At 36.5% G+C, this 15,118-nt stretch overlaps 2 protein-coding genes across 2 annotated transcripts in view; one reads left to right on the forward strand and one right to left on the reverse strand.

The window, feature by feature from the left end:
* The window catches only part of LOC107700256 (multiple PDZ domain protein-like), a 49,400-nt gene extending 47,733 nt beyond the window's left edge, over positions 1 to 1,667 (forward strand). The window contains exons 43-44 of the mRNA XM_016501862.1: positions 938 to 1,061; positions 1,257 to 1,667. Coding sequence (XP_016357348.1) covers positions 938 to 1,061; positions 1,257 to 1,421 — 289 coding nt within the window. The 3' untranslated portion in view covers positions 1,422 to 1,667. The remainder of the gene's footprint in view (positions 1 to 937; positions 1,062 to 1,256) is intronic.
* A 418-nt stretch (positions 1,668 to 2,085) lies between these two features.
* Positions 2,086 to 15,118, reverse strand: part of LOC107700290 (replication factor C subunit 1-like) — a 16,257-nt gene continuing 3,224 nt past the window's right edge. Inside the window, exons 4-24 of the mRNA XM_016501896.1 lie at positions 14,786 to 14,890; positions 14,368 to 14,675; positions 14,203 to 14,277; positions 13,496 to 13,573; positions 12,836 to 13,174; positions 12,477 to 12,584; positions 12,176 to 12,355; positions 11,932 to 12,036; positions 10,776 to 11,163; positions 10,017 to 10,126; positions 9,712 to 9,826; positions 9,527 to 9,615; positions 8,721 to 8,858; positions 8,228 to 8,323; positions 8,051 to 8,149; positions 7,777 to 7,931; positions 6,716 to 6,833; positions 5,427 to 5,572; positions 5,097 to 5,310; positions 4,760 to 4,942; positions 2,086 to 3,062 (exon numbers count right to left, since the gene is read on the reverse strand). Coding sequence (XP_016357382.1) covers positions 2,961 to 3,062; positions 4,760 to 4,942; positions 5,097 to 5,310; positions 5,427 to 5,572; positions 6,716 to 6,833; positions 7,777 to 7,931; positions 8,051 to 8,149; positions 8,228 to 8,323; positions 8,721 to 8,858; positions 9,527 to 9,615; positions 9,712 to 9,826; positions 10,017 to 10,126; positions 10,776 to 11,163; positions 11,932 to 12,036; positions 12,176 to 12,355; positions 12,477 to 12,584; positions 12,836 to 13,174; positions 13,496 to 13,573; positions 14,203 to 14,277; positions 14,368 to 14,675; positions 14,786 to 14,890 — 3,251 coding nt within the window. The 3' untranslated portion in view covers positions 2,086 to 2,960. The remainder of the gene's footprint in view (positions 3,063 to 4,759; positions 4,943 to 5,096; positions 5,311 to 5,426; positions 5,573 to 6,715; positions 6,834 to 7,776; positions 7,932 to 8,050; positions 8,150 to 8,227; positions 8,324 to 8,720; positions 8,859 to 9,526; positions 9,616 to 9,711; positions 9,827 to 10,016; positions 10,127 to 10,775; positions 11,164 to 11,931; positions 12,037 to 12,175; positions 12,356 to 12,476; positions 12,585 to 12,835; positions 13,175 to 13,495; positions 13,574 to 14,202; positions 14,278 to 14,367; positions 14,676 to 14,785; positions 14,891 to 15,118) is intronic.

A 15,118-nucleotide genomic window follows, 5' to 3' on the forward strand; every position in this document is an offset into this window, starting at 1 on the left:
TGCGGTAACACTTTATTTTAAGGTCCAATTCTCACCATTAACTAGTTGCTTATTAGCATGCATATGACTAGCATATTGGCTGTTTATTAGTACTTATAAAGCACATATTCTGCATGACCATGTTCTAGATCCCTTAACCCACCCAATACCTAAACTTAACAACTACCTTACTAACTATTAATAAGCAGCTAATTAGCAGTTTATTGAGGGAAAACTCTGTTAATAGTGAATGTGTTCCATTCTCTAAAGTGTTACCAAACTCACAATTGCGAGTTATAAAGTCAAATTCTAAGGAATAAAATACTTTATTTTCTTACAATTGCAAGTTTATTGTTTATTGCATCTCACAATTCTGACTTTATAACTCGCAATTGCAATTCTGAAGAAAAAAAGTCAGAATTGAGTTTATACCTTTAAAGACTTTATAACACGCAATTGCAACTTTATATCACACAGTTCTGACTTTATAACTTGCATTTGTGAGTTTACATCTCACACTTCTGAAAAAAGTAAGAACTGCGAAATGTAAACTTGTAATTGCGAGAAAAAGTCAAAATTGTGAGATAATAATAATTACCTTTTTTATTTTTTATTCAGTGTTGGAAACAGGCTTCCATACAACGTTGCTTTCAATGAGTCCATGAAATATATTAAAAGTGCACATTTTTAACATCTGCTTATGGATATGTCAGAGCAAGTTTGCGTATGCAGTTCTGTAGAGGCGTTAAGAGTCAGCAGAATTCTACACGCTAGAGCTCTGATAAAGGACTTCTCCAAGGCACACAGACCTTTCAGACTCCCTGTTCAATAGAAGTGTTATGCTTGCTTTTTTCATTTTTCTAACTGTATTAAGAGATTACTCGTTGCCCTGTTTGCCAATAGGGCGTCTCTGTGAGGGGAAAAAAGGGTTAAATTCTATTTGTCTTTTGTGTTTAAGTTCTCCTCAGTTCCAGACTATCACTCTTGAACGTGGCGCTGCTGGGCTTGGCTTCAGTATTATAGGAGGATTTGGCAGTTCCCATGGTGACTTGCCAATCTATGTCAAGAGCATATTTCCCAAGGTACACAAGAAAGATGCTGAAGCTAAAAACTGTGAGTTGAGTAACTCTCTTGACTGCAGTGCACCACAGAGATCAATACGTGTCCAAACACTCATTCAGTTTGCATGAATCGTAGCATGAACACACCCTGACATGCAATGATCTGACTGAGAAAGCAACGCTGTTTGTGTATGTGACAGTGCTCTGTTCCCACAGGGAGCTGCGGTGGAGGACAGGCGTCTGCGTCACGGTGATCAGCTGCTGAAAGTAAACGGACAGAGTCTGCAGGGTGTCACTCATTCTGAAGCTGTCGAGCTCCTTAGACAAACCAGCGGGACGGTCACTCTACACGTACTCTCAAAAACACCACCAACATGCTGATAATGTCACAGTCCTGTCCAGATGGTTTGCATAGACCTCAAGGAGCAGATTGTCAGACACAGATGGAGATTCTACAAGCTGTATTTATCAAAAAGCAAAAAAAAAAAACTCCCAAAATGTACTCTTTTCTAATTGCAAAAGTAATGTGTAAAAGTGGGAGACGCCAATAGAGACTAGTGCTAAACCAGTGGTTCTCAACCAAAGGGACTGCAGGATGACTTCAAGTTATTTAAATTATAATTATTAATATTAATATATTCAATTAAATCTAAATATAACTCGAAAACACTTTCTTATTTTTCCCCACAATATTGATTTTATTGAATTTATATATATTAGCTACTACTGAGAGCTCAAATTATGCATAATTATTTATAAGTGTGGTTCAGTTACACATTTAGGTTGTCATAAATCGTGCAAAAAGCAAGACTAACATGTAGGAGCATTTTCTGACTAACCCAATTATATCTGTATTAATTATTATGTCTGTATATGTTGTGAGGCATTACATGCGTCTATTAGAATGACAATCAATATTCATCAGCTCATAGATTTTTCTTTTTCTACTGTAAATGTACCCGTATACAAAATAAATTATTTCATTGCAGTAAATAACTCTATTAAATTCTTCACGTTAGACTACAAATTAAGTGCTAAAAGTGCAATACTGCAATTATGAAAACTTTTTAAAAAACCTAGCTATGTAGTGAGTTGTTTACCCTTATATATAACAGCAATTACAGTATAATTTAGCTGTTTTTACCATTCTGGTTCGCCACCATCTGATCAATTCTTCTGATCTGCATCATCAAGCAGAATGAGCTATGGAGGGAATTATAAGAAGCAAACACAATACATCTCTATGACATAATTCTCATTTTAATTTTCAAATCGCACACATTTAGTCATTTACAGAATAATCTTCAGGCTAATATCAGACACTATTACTCTGTATCCAAAAGTACTGCCGTAGAAAACACTAAGAAAGGGATTATTTATATATATATATTTTTCTGCAAGTATTCAAAGTAACAAAGTGAAAAAAGCTAATGTGGCAGACGCATATTTACATCACGTGTGGTCGCTAGCTGACATGCAGCAAGTACAGTTGTCATCCAGAGTGTGTATGTGTGTTTAACTGTGAACAACTGAAGCCAATATATTAAAATGCTCATGTACTTTGTCACGAGTACAGTGAGCCTCTTCACATTAAGTGCCCTTAATTCTGTTTACCTTTGAGATGAATATAGCTTTAACACCATGTTAACAGTATGATGCATGTGTTAAGTCTGATCCGCTTGATGAATTGTGAACTATATAATAGCTTGTGTGTAAATGTGTGGTCCACCCCCAGCTGCTGGTCCCTGCGGTGTCCGCTCTGCTGAAAGCAGCTTAAGCTGAGTGATGGCTTTCAGGAAGTGCACAAGTATGACTTGCAGACAAAAAAGTTCTGTTTATAGAGCTGATGTCATTCATCTTTGTGAAAACAGAGAGAGAGAGAGAGGAGGGATTTCTGTCTCGTTCCCTTCTATGTTTATCTCAGTTCACTGCCTTTCCCTTTCCTTTACCCCTGCCTTTCCCCTTCCCAGAAGCCCCTGGTTTCTCTTGCTTGACGTCTTTTGCTGGTTTGGCTTTCTTCTGCTGTGAGAATGAAAAAACAGAAATCAGGTGAATAATGGTGTAGCACTGTGAATGATTTTTTATGAAATCCTGCCTATATGTAGGACCTAATTGAATGTGCAGACCGTATCTGCACTTTCTATGCTGATTTAGGGGCAAAATATGGAATTCTGCAGAAATGAATTCATACATGCAACAGTATAATCAAATTGGCCAAAATATTTAATAAACAAGCGTGCATGTCACAAATAACGTGTAGATTTAAAATGATGGCCGTATGAATTCAGTGGGTTTAGATTCTAATACAAACTTTACTGTTTGCAGCAAAACTATAAGTGTTTAAAGGGATAGTTCACCCCAAAATAAAAAAAGGTTGTCATTTACTCCACCTCATGTTGTTCCAAGCTTTCACTTTTTCAATTAAAAACAGGGACTGAAGATTTCAAGCTTCAAAAATAATGCAAAATTATAAAAGTAGCCATTATGACTCTTTTGAAGCCATGTCTTTAAGAAACCGATCTGTTTCTCAAGTTTCTCAACTCACTGACTTGGTGAACCGGTCACAGTGGCTTCAGAAGATTTGCAATATAGAGAATGAGGCATTTGAACAACTTTTATTGAACTTTGGCCTATGTGGCTAAAAGCTGGAGTCTCCATTCTTTACAACTGTATGGAAAAACGTAATTATTAAAAAAAAAAAAAAAAGGAAACCACAGGTTTGGGTGAACTATTTATTTAACATTTTGACTTTTGATGGAGGGACAGAAATCTCTTAAGTTTCATTAACCCTCTGGTGTTGTTTGTGTAGTGGTCAAAAATGACCTTTTTATTTCATTAAAATTAACGTACTATATTTTACGTTTGACAATTTTTTAAATTTAATAATTTGTATCTTTAGGGGTTTTATGGTACTAAATTATATTTATGGAATAGTCATGATCCATTCATTACCCGTTAACCACTTTTTAAGCATAGACCTAAAAATAAAATGTCCAACTTAAACTGTCGTAAATCTAGAATGCTCTGGAGCACAGACTTTTGGCCTCTTTTTAAAGAAGAAACTTGGCAGATTATTACTGAAGTTAAAAAATAAAAAAGTGAAGCTTAAAGTTATAGAAGCTTATTTTTTTATGAAAAATGCACAAAAATACTTTAAAATTTGATATGAAATCTATATTTTCCAAAACATGTTTACTCTAAAACTGCAAGAAAATCAAAGCCATAAATCTAAACAAGTTGTTTTCCAAATTTGAGGTTGATATCTCAAAAAATGAGCTTTGAGTAAGATTTTGTTTGGGCGCAGTACCAAACGTCTCCACTAGATGAAACTCGCTTCCTATACTTTTCCAACAATACAAGTATGACTATATTTCTCAGGACTGTTTAACCTTTTCTAATCATGTCTGTGATTTTTTTTTTTTTTATTGTGCCAAAAACCTTTTCCAAGTTTCGTACCATTCTCATGAAGTAAAAAAAAACTTACAATTTCCCAGTTAAAAAAAGACCAAACACCACCAGAAGGTTAAATGTATCTTCATTTGTGTTTCGACGATGAAAAGTATTATGTGTTTAAAACAACATGTAGGTGAGTAACTGATGACAGAATTTGCATTTCTAGGTGAACTTGCCCTTGCAAATGAGATGTTATTGAGGTCAACATGATTGTAAAACACGGACAGTCGAAACGAGAGCCGCTGAATTGCTCTTTTGATATCTACCTTTATCATTGCATCTGCAGTAACCCCATTGTCTTCTTCCTCTTCCTGAAACTGAGATTCACCGTCAAGCTCTCCTATAAGCTCAGGGTCAACAGCACCTGTACGGCTTTTCTTAACCACTTGTAAAGAGTACGGCGTAAGATGGGATTCCTTATTGTAGGCTCTTGTAAACGCAGCTTTCACCTGCAGAAAGGAAAAAACAGCTGATGGGGATAAAGTGTGGCCTACAGCACCTCCAGATGTTTTACAGTTAAAACACAATTAACTGAGACTGAGCAGGCATCTGTCAAAGCAATGAACTGTCAACCGGACCACCGGTTTCTTCACACACACACACCTTGGAGTCCAGTTTAGAGTAAGGATCCGGCTGTCCGCCCCACGTGCTGATCTCCATCATGTTATCAACATCCTCTTTGATAAGGTCATAATCATCCATGAGCTGCACGCTCTGATTGGCTCCCTCTGAACCCTGCGACTGAAGAGGCTCTAATACTGCTGAGCGCAAATACGGCAGGTAATCCAGATTTATTGCTTCCTTACTGCTTAACGTCCTGCAGGGTGAGAAAGAGGAAAGATTTTAGGGAAGCATAAATGTGGTTGAAAGACTTCATACGTCAGACATGGAGGAAGGGAGTGTGAGAACAAAGTGTTTATGTGCGTTTCTCACTTTAGGCTCATGTGCGAAGCGAGCTCCTGTATGATGCGGCTGTGTTTGCCAGCTGATGAGAACTTGCCCAACCAGCTGGGAAAGGTCGGAAACTGACTCATATAACCCCGCATCAGTTCCCCCGGCAACACGCTCGCATAAATCGCCTGGGAGAAGAAAAAAAAAGATTCAAAAGTCATAAGTAGCACGGGTAAATTTGTAGCAATAGCCAAAATTACATTGTATGGATCAAAATTATCGATTTTTTTTTTAATGCCAAAAATCATTAGGATATTAAGTAAAGATCATGTTCCATTAAGATTTTTTCTAAACTTCTTACCGTAAATATATCAAAAATGTATTATCATTAGTAAAATGCATTGCTAAGAACTTCATTTGGACAACTTTAAAGATGATTTTCTCAATATTTAGATTTTTTTGCACCCTCAGATTCCAGATTTTCAAATAGTTGTATCTCAGCCGAATATTGTTATATCCTAACAAACCATACATCAATGGAAAGCTTATTTATTCAGCTTTCAGATGATGTATAAATCTCAATTTAAAAAAATTGACCCTTATGACTGGGCTTGTGGTCCAGGGTCACATTTATGTAATACCTTGGCTTGTTTTCACTGATCTATGAAAAATAGTTGACCTATGTGAACAGATTTTGTAATATGTTACAAATCAGTTTTTGTTTCTGCGTCAAAAATGTAATTTTGAAAATGGCCACTTCAGGGCCTGATTATCTCAGTGCTGCTACAGCAATCAAAGCTGATGACTAGGGCTGCACGATTATGACAAAAATCATAATTGTTGATTATTCCCTTGAAATTATAATTGCGATTATTAATTACGATTATCACAATTTACATTGAATGATGTTTTCAATAGCTTTACACCATTGTTTGAAGCAACTGCATGCCATATTTTTATATGAAAATAAGCTGAAAACACTCTAACTGAAAAACTTTTATTGCTTTTCTATAGCATTAAGCCTCAAATGTCAACTATACATTGGTTTGGTTTCTCCTTTACATAAAAAAAAGTTAAAATATGCATGGTATTATAATGTTATACTAAAACTAAAATTAAAACAATGGAAAAAATCCCTTAAGATAAACCTACAGAGTGGGAAAAAAAACACACATCTTAAGTATGCAGAAAAATGTAAGTAGACTTTTTTTTTTGGTAGTAATTGCAGCTTTGTAATCACGTTTCGAAATTCGATTAACTGCAGCCCTACTGTTGACTGAGGATTTGTTGGTCAACACTGATGAGAAGATAATGGCAGGAAAGCGTGTCACCTGTGTGGGAAGCAGAGACCATGCCTGTCTGGAGCGGATCCGTTTGTCCACTAAATCTCCATCGCAAATGCTGTCCACTGTTTTACTCAACAACACCAAATGATTCTTCAGATTTCCCCTGAGAAACATCAAATGTCGCAATTATACCATCATGCTTTCATCTGCAGTTAGAACAGACTTATTAAATAAATACATAGTGCACAAATTACAAGATGCAAATGCTATTGCGCATTAGGGCTGGTCAATACATTGAATATTAAAGATATTATTGCAATAATTTTGCTGATGACAAAATCAGGGAAAATTGTGATCATGTTAAAAGTTAACTTTTTTTTTTCTAAGGACAGCAAGCTAATTTTTATCAGTCAAAAGTCAATTTTGTGTGTCAAAATACATCTGTACATTATGCAAACCAATAGACCTGCCATTTGTTTTATGCAATGTGTAATTATTCGTTTCTTTGTTCTTCAAAGAACTTTCTTTGTTTTAGCAATGGCAACTTTCATTGAAGATTGGGCTACACTTTATTTTAAGGTGCTCTTGTTAGAGTGTAATTATACAGTTAGGTAATGAGTAATATTATATTCATTAAAAACATGTACTTACTATAGGGTTATAGTCAGAATTAGGGTTTGGCTTAGGGTTAGTTGCTTGAAATTATGCGCAATTTACTGTTATTACTATAGTACGTATCTGTATGATGTGTAACAAGGACACTAAAATAAAGTGTTGGTGAAGATTGCACTTTTTATCATTTTCTTATTTTTATTTTGGTACTTAAATATTAATTTAAATTGTGTTAATGCTGTAAAGAGCAGTAAGTGGTCACTAATGTCTACATATATTTTTTTAACTGTTGATTTTGCAAATTTTTTATGTACTTTGTAACAACAGCTGTTCTATCTAGAGTGTCTTTTTTTATGGGGAACAAGCAACAATCACCTTTTAAATTATCAAAGGGCAAATGCAAAATATTGAGATATATATTGAATATTGTAAAAACTTTGGAAAATACTGAAATATAAAATCACCCAGCCCTTGTGTGCACGTCTAAAACTCACCCTGCAGCGGCTGGTCGGACATGCAGGTAGTTTTCCTGAACAAATAGTGGTGCTAAAGAGTAATCATGGAAGAAAAGGTCTGATTTGTCAATCAAAGTCATGTGGGCGCTTTCCTCTCCTGAAGCAAACACCTTCCGACACACATCAAATGGACCCTGCATATGTGCAAAACACGCAGATAGTGTCATTCAGTACAGCCTACTCATCTCATCAATGCACCAATGCTTGTACAGTGTGTGTACTGTATAATGTATTTAACAGTGTGCACATATACCAGTTTCATGTCCTTCCTAGCATTGTTAGCATCAGCTTTGGCCTGGTCATAGGTCATGACTTTGTCTTTAGCTGACCACATGCTTAGATTATGCAGTACCTAGGAGCAGAAATATAATAAGCACCAAACTGATATAGACTGATAGAGTAGACACCGATTTGTTTGTTAAGGTCATACCTGACGAATATCATGATTGGACGCCAGGATGACCTCATTAAGCGCCGGGGGTGGGATCTTCAGACCCTCTTTGAAAGCTATAGACATCATAGCCCCCTGATTGGACAAAGAGGAAGCTTAAACATTTTTGACCACAATAAGTGATCTTGACAAAAAAAAATGTTTTTATGGTTTACGTTAAGGTGTCTTTGTTACAATGTAATTAAACACAAAAATATACGGTTTGGGTTAGATTTAGGCTTTGCAATTATGCACAATTTACTGTTATTACTACAAAATAAAACCTAGGATGTTTAAACCTGGAAATAAATGTGTCAAAAAACAAAACAAAGTAAAGTTCTGCACTAGATTCTGCGCTATTTTTTGGTCACTAAGTAGAGAAGCATATGTGACACCGATCATGTGAACACATTGCTGCCAAAAATATTAAAGTGATGTCTTTTATATAAAACACTGATTTAATGGGACAATCTTGTCAAATGTCAGTGAGCACCTTGATCTGCTCAACGCGGGGTCTCTGAAACCTCAGGTCGTAGCAGTAGTTGGCCAGGGAGCGGATCTTCTGATGATTGCGGTCATTGCACATGCAGATGATGGGAATCTTAGACTGTTTTATCAGACCAATCATCTCCTGTGTGGGTCAAAGGGCAAGAGTCAAGAACCAGTGACACTGGAAACACTGCTGTGCACATGTACCAGTTTAATGGCACGCATTTAATGGCTTTTAGTCTACATATTGCACAAAGTATGTACATGTACTCTATGCACAGAATTTGCTCAGAATAAACAGTATACAACAGAGCGTATTGCATGGATTACTGTATCCCCCCTTGCAATGACTTGACCTTCTATTACCCAAAATAACCATGATTGCACTCTCTGAATTAAATGGAAATAGAACTGAGCTTGAGTGATTACATTGAGTGTAATGGATTATCAATAAATAAAAATAAAGTAAGGCGAGGACTAGGTTCTATCCATCAGTTATGTATTGAATTTTCGGTGTTGCACTCAAAAATGAAGCTTGCAGTCGACAATGTGATGAGATCATGTGACAAAAGTAGCATAATACTGTTTGAAACATTTATTGTGGAACAATGGCAACTGTTACACACGATGATATTTTAAAAATGTAAACAGTATACAATAAATACTGTGCAGTATTCAGTAATCATTAAGCTAATGCTCCATTGCACACATAGCTAAAGAACCCATAAGGATTTTTAAACACCATCTAGTCCATTTTTGCACCTTGAGCACCACCTCTGGTAAAGAGCGATAATGCAATTGAATGTCTACCTGTATTCCTCCTCTGTCTTCATTTCCTGCCATCCCGTCCACCTCGTCCATTATGAGGACATGTTTACTGCTCACCGTCTGAGATGCACCTGACGCCATTAAACACAGAAGCATACAGTGTTTACATTATAATCACCGAAGTTTAACTCCAAGCCTGATTACCTGATTAATTAGCTATTAATTACCAGTATAGAAGTTCTTAATGCTGGTGTTGTTGAGTGACTCTGCGATCACTTCCTTCAAGCTGTTCTTACTGCGGGTGCAGCTCGCATTCATCTCCACGTAGCTGTAACCCAACTCCTACAAGCACATATGGAACTCTATTAATGCATTAACCATGCAGTGAAACTTTAAAAACAGACACGCCATGTTTACAATCATTCACTAATGATTTAATCCTGGATCCCATGTTAAACACTTTAAACATAAAGTTAAACATAGTCAATCAAAATGTTAAGTTATATATAAATATGAGTAAGAATGAACGGACCTCACAGACGAGAGCAGCAGTAGTGGTCTTCCCAACACCAGGAGGCCCAGATAACAATGCAGCCTTAAATCCAGAACCGTCATCTTTACTTCCAAACTTACCGAATTTGGCTGCTTCCCAAAAACAATGAAAACTAGTTAAACGGAATTTTAGCCTCCAGAGTGCATTAGAAAAAACACATCGAGTATAGTCGGAATGGCATACTAGTATGCATACTACACAGTATATACTACTAACCACATGCTAGCAAGTAAAACATTGTATGTGAAACAGTATTGCACCATTAAAAATAAAAGACAGGCTCCTGCAAAGAGTAAAATCTGGTGCATATGCTTATGGTCAAGTCAAGCGCACTGCATTATGGGAAACGTTGTACTCTGGTTATATATAATATATGCTTTGGAAAATGTAGCAGGTCATTGATGCATAATGGTAGTATGCCATTCCAAACACCCAATCCAAACCCATCATAAACAACATTTCTAATTCTTATCTTATACAATTACATCATATTAACTGAGAGACTATATGGAAAAATAGTACTTTTAAAAAAAGCACTAGTCATACTCTACGACAATTTTAAATTAACTAGTGCAGAAAAAAAAAAATGTGCAAAACCAAAACATATGACTAAAAATAATATACACATTCACTAATCCATATTTTTAAGCTAAAATCTTGAAGTCGATGATCATATGTCAACTATTCAAATATCCACTGCCTGCCAACAAACAGTAGGAGCAAACTTTAAATACTGACATGGTGCTTTTGTACTGCCGCTGTGATGTTTATGCCAGTTCTGTAACCAACGTAGAAGCTTGTTAGCACAACTCTGATCCCCCTGCTGCCCAATCAGGTTCTTCAGACTACGGGGGCGGTACTTATCCACCCACAACAGGCTGCTCCTCTCATTCTCAGGGGTAGAGTGGGATACAGGGGATGCTCTCTTGGTTCGATCAAAGCTCAAACTCTTTTCGACCTCTGAACGAGAGGCGCCAAGTGTTCCAGATTTAGAAGCAGAGCCAGGCTTAGACTTCCCCTCTGAAGGGCTTCTCTTGTTGGGGCTGGGCCCTTGTGGTGTGGCCTTCTTGGATGGAGGAGTGTGTTTGTCTCTAGAGTCTGGAGTCCTTGCTTTAGAGGATTTATTCTGTGATATGGAAAATAAGACAGAGAATTTGTCAAATGAATCAAATTCCAAAAAATGGACATATTTTGTATGCACAATCGTTTTTCTGCAATATATATTTCAATATGAAAAAATTCAGAATGGTTTTACACTGAAGACTTTGTTGTGTATGAACACTCTTTTAGGACTGAAAGTTTTGGGAAAAACTTGGGTTTTCAGAATGGGAGTATGGGTATTACAAGACTCAACCTAAACTTCAAATTCCCACTGTTTTTGAACCCTACAATATGACTATAAAATATGATTTCTTTTATTGTGATTATTATTGAATAAAAATATTAAACAAAATAAGAAATATACTGCAATAATACTATTAGGGTTGCAAAAAGGTGGAACATTTCCAGTAAATTTCGGAAACATTCCAGACATTTTGGAAACTTTCCAGGATTTTTTTGGAATCTTCCAGGGATTTTTGGAACGTTTCTGGAAATTTACCGGAAATTTTTCACCCCTTTGCAACCCAAAATACTATACAGTACTTCTACAATAAAATAATAAATTAAGCATTTAATAAAATAATTTGTGTAAAATAATTACTGTAAAATTCCAAAATTCGAAATATCGTAATTTCTTCATCTATAAAAATGAAACCGGGGTTTCCCAAATTGGGGTTTTTAGAGTAGATGAAAAGCTAATAATTAATTCAACTTCATGCAACATTAAAATAGGGCTGAACGATTAATTGAGGAAAAAAAAAAAGAACAGGAGAGTTGATGGGAGCTGCTTTACCTCTGCCTCCGCCGCAATCTCGTATTTAGACTTCTTGCCTGGTTTGGTTCTTATGAGGTTCAACAGCTCATCTTCATTTATGATCTTAGTACCAAAACTCTCCGCCTAAAGAGTAAAAATTTAACACATTATGTTACAAAAACTACATTTAATTTAATTAAAAGGGTAAATTAAAAATAAACATGGTTAAGCGACACTCATGTTTGAATAAAGAGAAATAATGACATGCTGAGAAAAATAGGACCTTTTCAGTCTTTGAGGCCCCGCTGTCTCGTCCCAGAACAAGGTAAGTGGTTTTACGGCTGACGTTTCCTGTGACTTTCCCGCCATATCGCTCTATTAGTGACTTAGCGTCATCCCTCTCCATAGACTCTAACACACCGGTCAACACAAACACACAACCCTCCAGGCAGTTCTCTGCTCCCTAAAACATACACAGAACATTGTCCAAGCATGTTTAAAGGACGAGTATAATTTGATTCCTTAAAGATAATCATAAACAGCAATGAGACGATAGGCCTTTCGAGTCGTTGAGGTGTTTTTACCTGCGGGATATCTTTAGACCCCAGAGCTCGTGGTCCTTCTCTGTTCAAATAGTTACGGAAGGCTGATGAATTTGGCCGTTTTTTCTCTAGGTCCTCGGGACTTTTATTCTGAAATGAAAGAGAAGCTTTTGGTTTGCTCACTAGCTAAGCAAAATAGCATAATGCCCTATTTTGATATTTTTTTGTAAATTCGCTTTGAAACAACATACATTGTGAAAAGCATTATATAAACACAAATTAAAAATTAAACCAAATATTTTGTGCTCTCGTTTAACTTAGACCCTTAAACAACACAATTAAAAATATTACACTGACATATTAACTCCTAAATTAATATATAACATATGCGAATGATATACCTCTGGTTTTGTTGGTGAGTTTTTACTGGGTGCATCGTCACTTTTAGGGGTGGAAAAATTCCTTGATTTTGTCATTCCTGTGGAAACGCTTGCAGTTTTGGGCGTAGCTGCTCGCTCTGAGCTAGTTGGAGAGATGGGCTCTTTCTTAGGAGAAATCTTCATTTGTTTTTCACCCCTGTTTTTCTTCCTTTGCTCTTCCTCTTCTTCCTGTCGCCTTTTCATCTGAGCCAGTTTGGAGCTGGTCTTCACAGGACTTTTTTTAGGGGACGGGTCCTTTTTGGGTTTGGTGTCTGAGGTACTTGCGCTGCTCTTAGATGGGGAGACAGAGTCCACCCGAGCCTGAGATTTAAAAAAAACATAATAATTTGTTGGCCGCGCCACATGACTGTGGAGACACGTTTTTCAAGTATTCATAAATAGTAAACCTGTTAAAACAATTTTTTTTCTAAGAAAAAAGAAGTAAATGATGAATAATCATTTAATAATGATTTTTTTTTTTTTTTCATTTTGATACCAGACATATTTAAATTGGAACTAAATTGCATTTTTTATGTATTTTGAATAAATTAATAGATAGGACAAAATGATCAACATGCATGTTAAAATCAGAAGACAACGTAGTGTTAAGACAAACTAAAGACACAAATTCTGCTCACCAACCTTTTTCGGTAAGGGAGCTTCATCCAGCATGGCTAATGTTCTTGCAAATTCCTCATCATCATGGATCTTCTTTTCCAACTAACACAAAAACACAGCTTCTGCTTTATGTGTTCACACATATAGAAAATTAACAATTTCTGCATGATAATGAACTAGATATAAAACACAGCGACCACATTTACATGCATAATTTTCCCATTAAAGAGACAGTTCACCCAAACATTTACTCACCCTCATGTTGTTCCAAACCTATATGAGTTTCTTTCTTCTGCAGAACACAAAAGAAGATATTCTGAAGAATGTTGGTAACCAAATACTATAGTATGGAAGAAAAAAAAATACAATGGAAGTCAATGGCTACTGTTTGGTTACCAACATTCTTCTAAGATAGAGGTTTGAACAACACGAGGGTCAGTAACTGACAACAACATTTTCATTCTTGGGTGAACTATCCCCTTAAAGTTTATATTCTGGATAAGCCTTTATTCCAAAAAAAGTAAATACATTTTAAAAAAGCATGTTCTTGTGGAAATCTCATGCAGATATTTTCATTTTTAGCAATTCTGAATCATAATTCAACTCATTCTCATTCAAGTCCTTGATTACTTAATAACATATAATATAATAATTTTTTCCTATGACCAAATTCCGATTAATATAGGAGCTTTATTGCGCATATAAACATGTGCCGTGTGTCCTGAACAAACCTCCATGTCTTCATCCATCTGAAGTTGTTTTGCAATGGCTTCATCACTGAGTGACTCTTCAGTTTCTTGTGTGGGCTGGACAAGACCGAACAGCCATGAGTATGAATTTTTCTACACTTTAAGCATGCACACACACAGACTTTAACTCACACTCTCTCTACTCACTGCCTTCCTCTTAGTGCTGGTACTGGCCACCATTTTCTTCTCTGACCTCTGAACACTTGAGCTCCCAAAGAAGGCCATTACTGAGGTGGGCATCTGTTTTGGTGGGGTCGGTGCCACCTTTGGGGAGACGGTGGGCTGAGAGCTCTTCGCCGCTCCCTTTGAGACTGTGTTTGGGGATTTGGTTGGGGATTTACTGGAAGAGACTTTTGCTTGTTTCGCTTTTCCTGAATCGGATTCTTTCTTGCCTTTAGCGGTTCCATTTTCTTTTCGCTTGGTCTTTTTCAGAGTCATAAATGTATCATCCGAATCTGGAAAAATTCGGAATCCGAGTACAATTTATTATATACAGTACCTGTCATATTAATGGACTCATAGCATTATATTATACATGTGGAAATGCATTTGTTGACTCCCTCACCAGAATCAGACACGTAAGTTACTGGGTGTTTCTTCGCTGTAGGGGCGTCAGTCTCTTTAGCGCTCTTTTTGGTCTTCTTCTCCTTCTTTTTCTCTTCCTCAGAGTCTAAGATAAGATGAGAGATGAGAACATATAAATATAGTGTGATATCAGATTGCCGGGGCATTTAACCTTTCAGATGCCACAAAACCACAAACATGATCACCCTCGTGTAAGGGACCCCCATCTCCATTCAAACACCGCGGTGTTTCGTTTATGAATGAACGGGGGTTTTTAAACGAATCTAGTGAGTCAGTGATTCATGATTACCCATTCATAAAGACAGTCACTTGA

Source organism: Sinocyclocheilus anshuiensis, unplaced genomic scaffold (assembly GCF_001515605.1).
Source record: "Sinocyclocheilus anshuiensis isolate Anshui unplaced genomic scaffold, SAMN03320099.WGS_v1.1 scaffold326, whole genome shotgun sequence".
Classification (NCBI taxonomy): Eukaryota; Metazoa; Chordata; class Actinopteri; order Cypriniformes; family Cyprinidae; genus Sinocyclocheilus; species Sinocyclocheilus anshuiensis.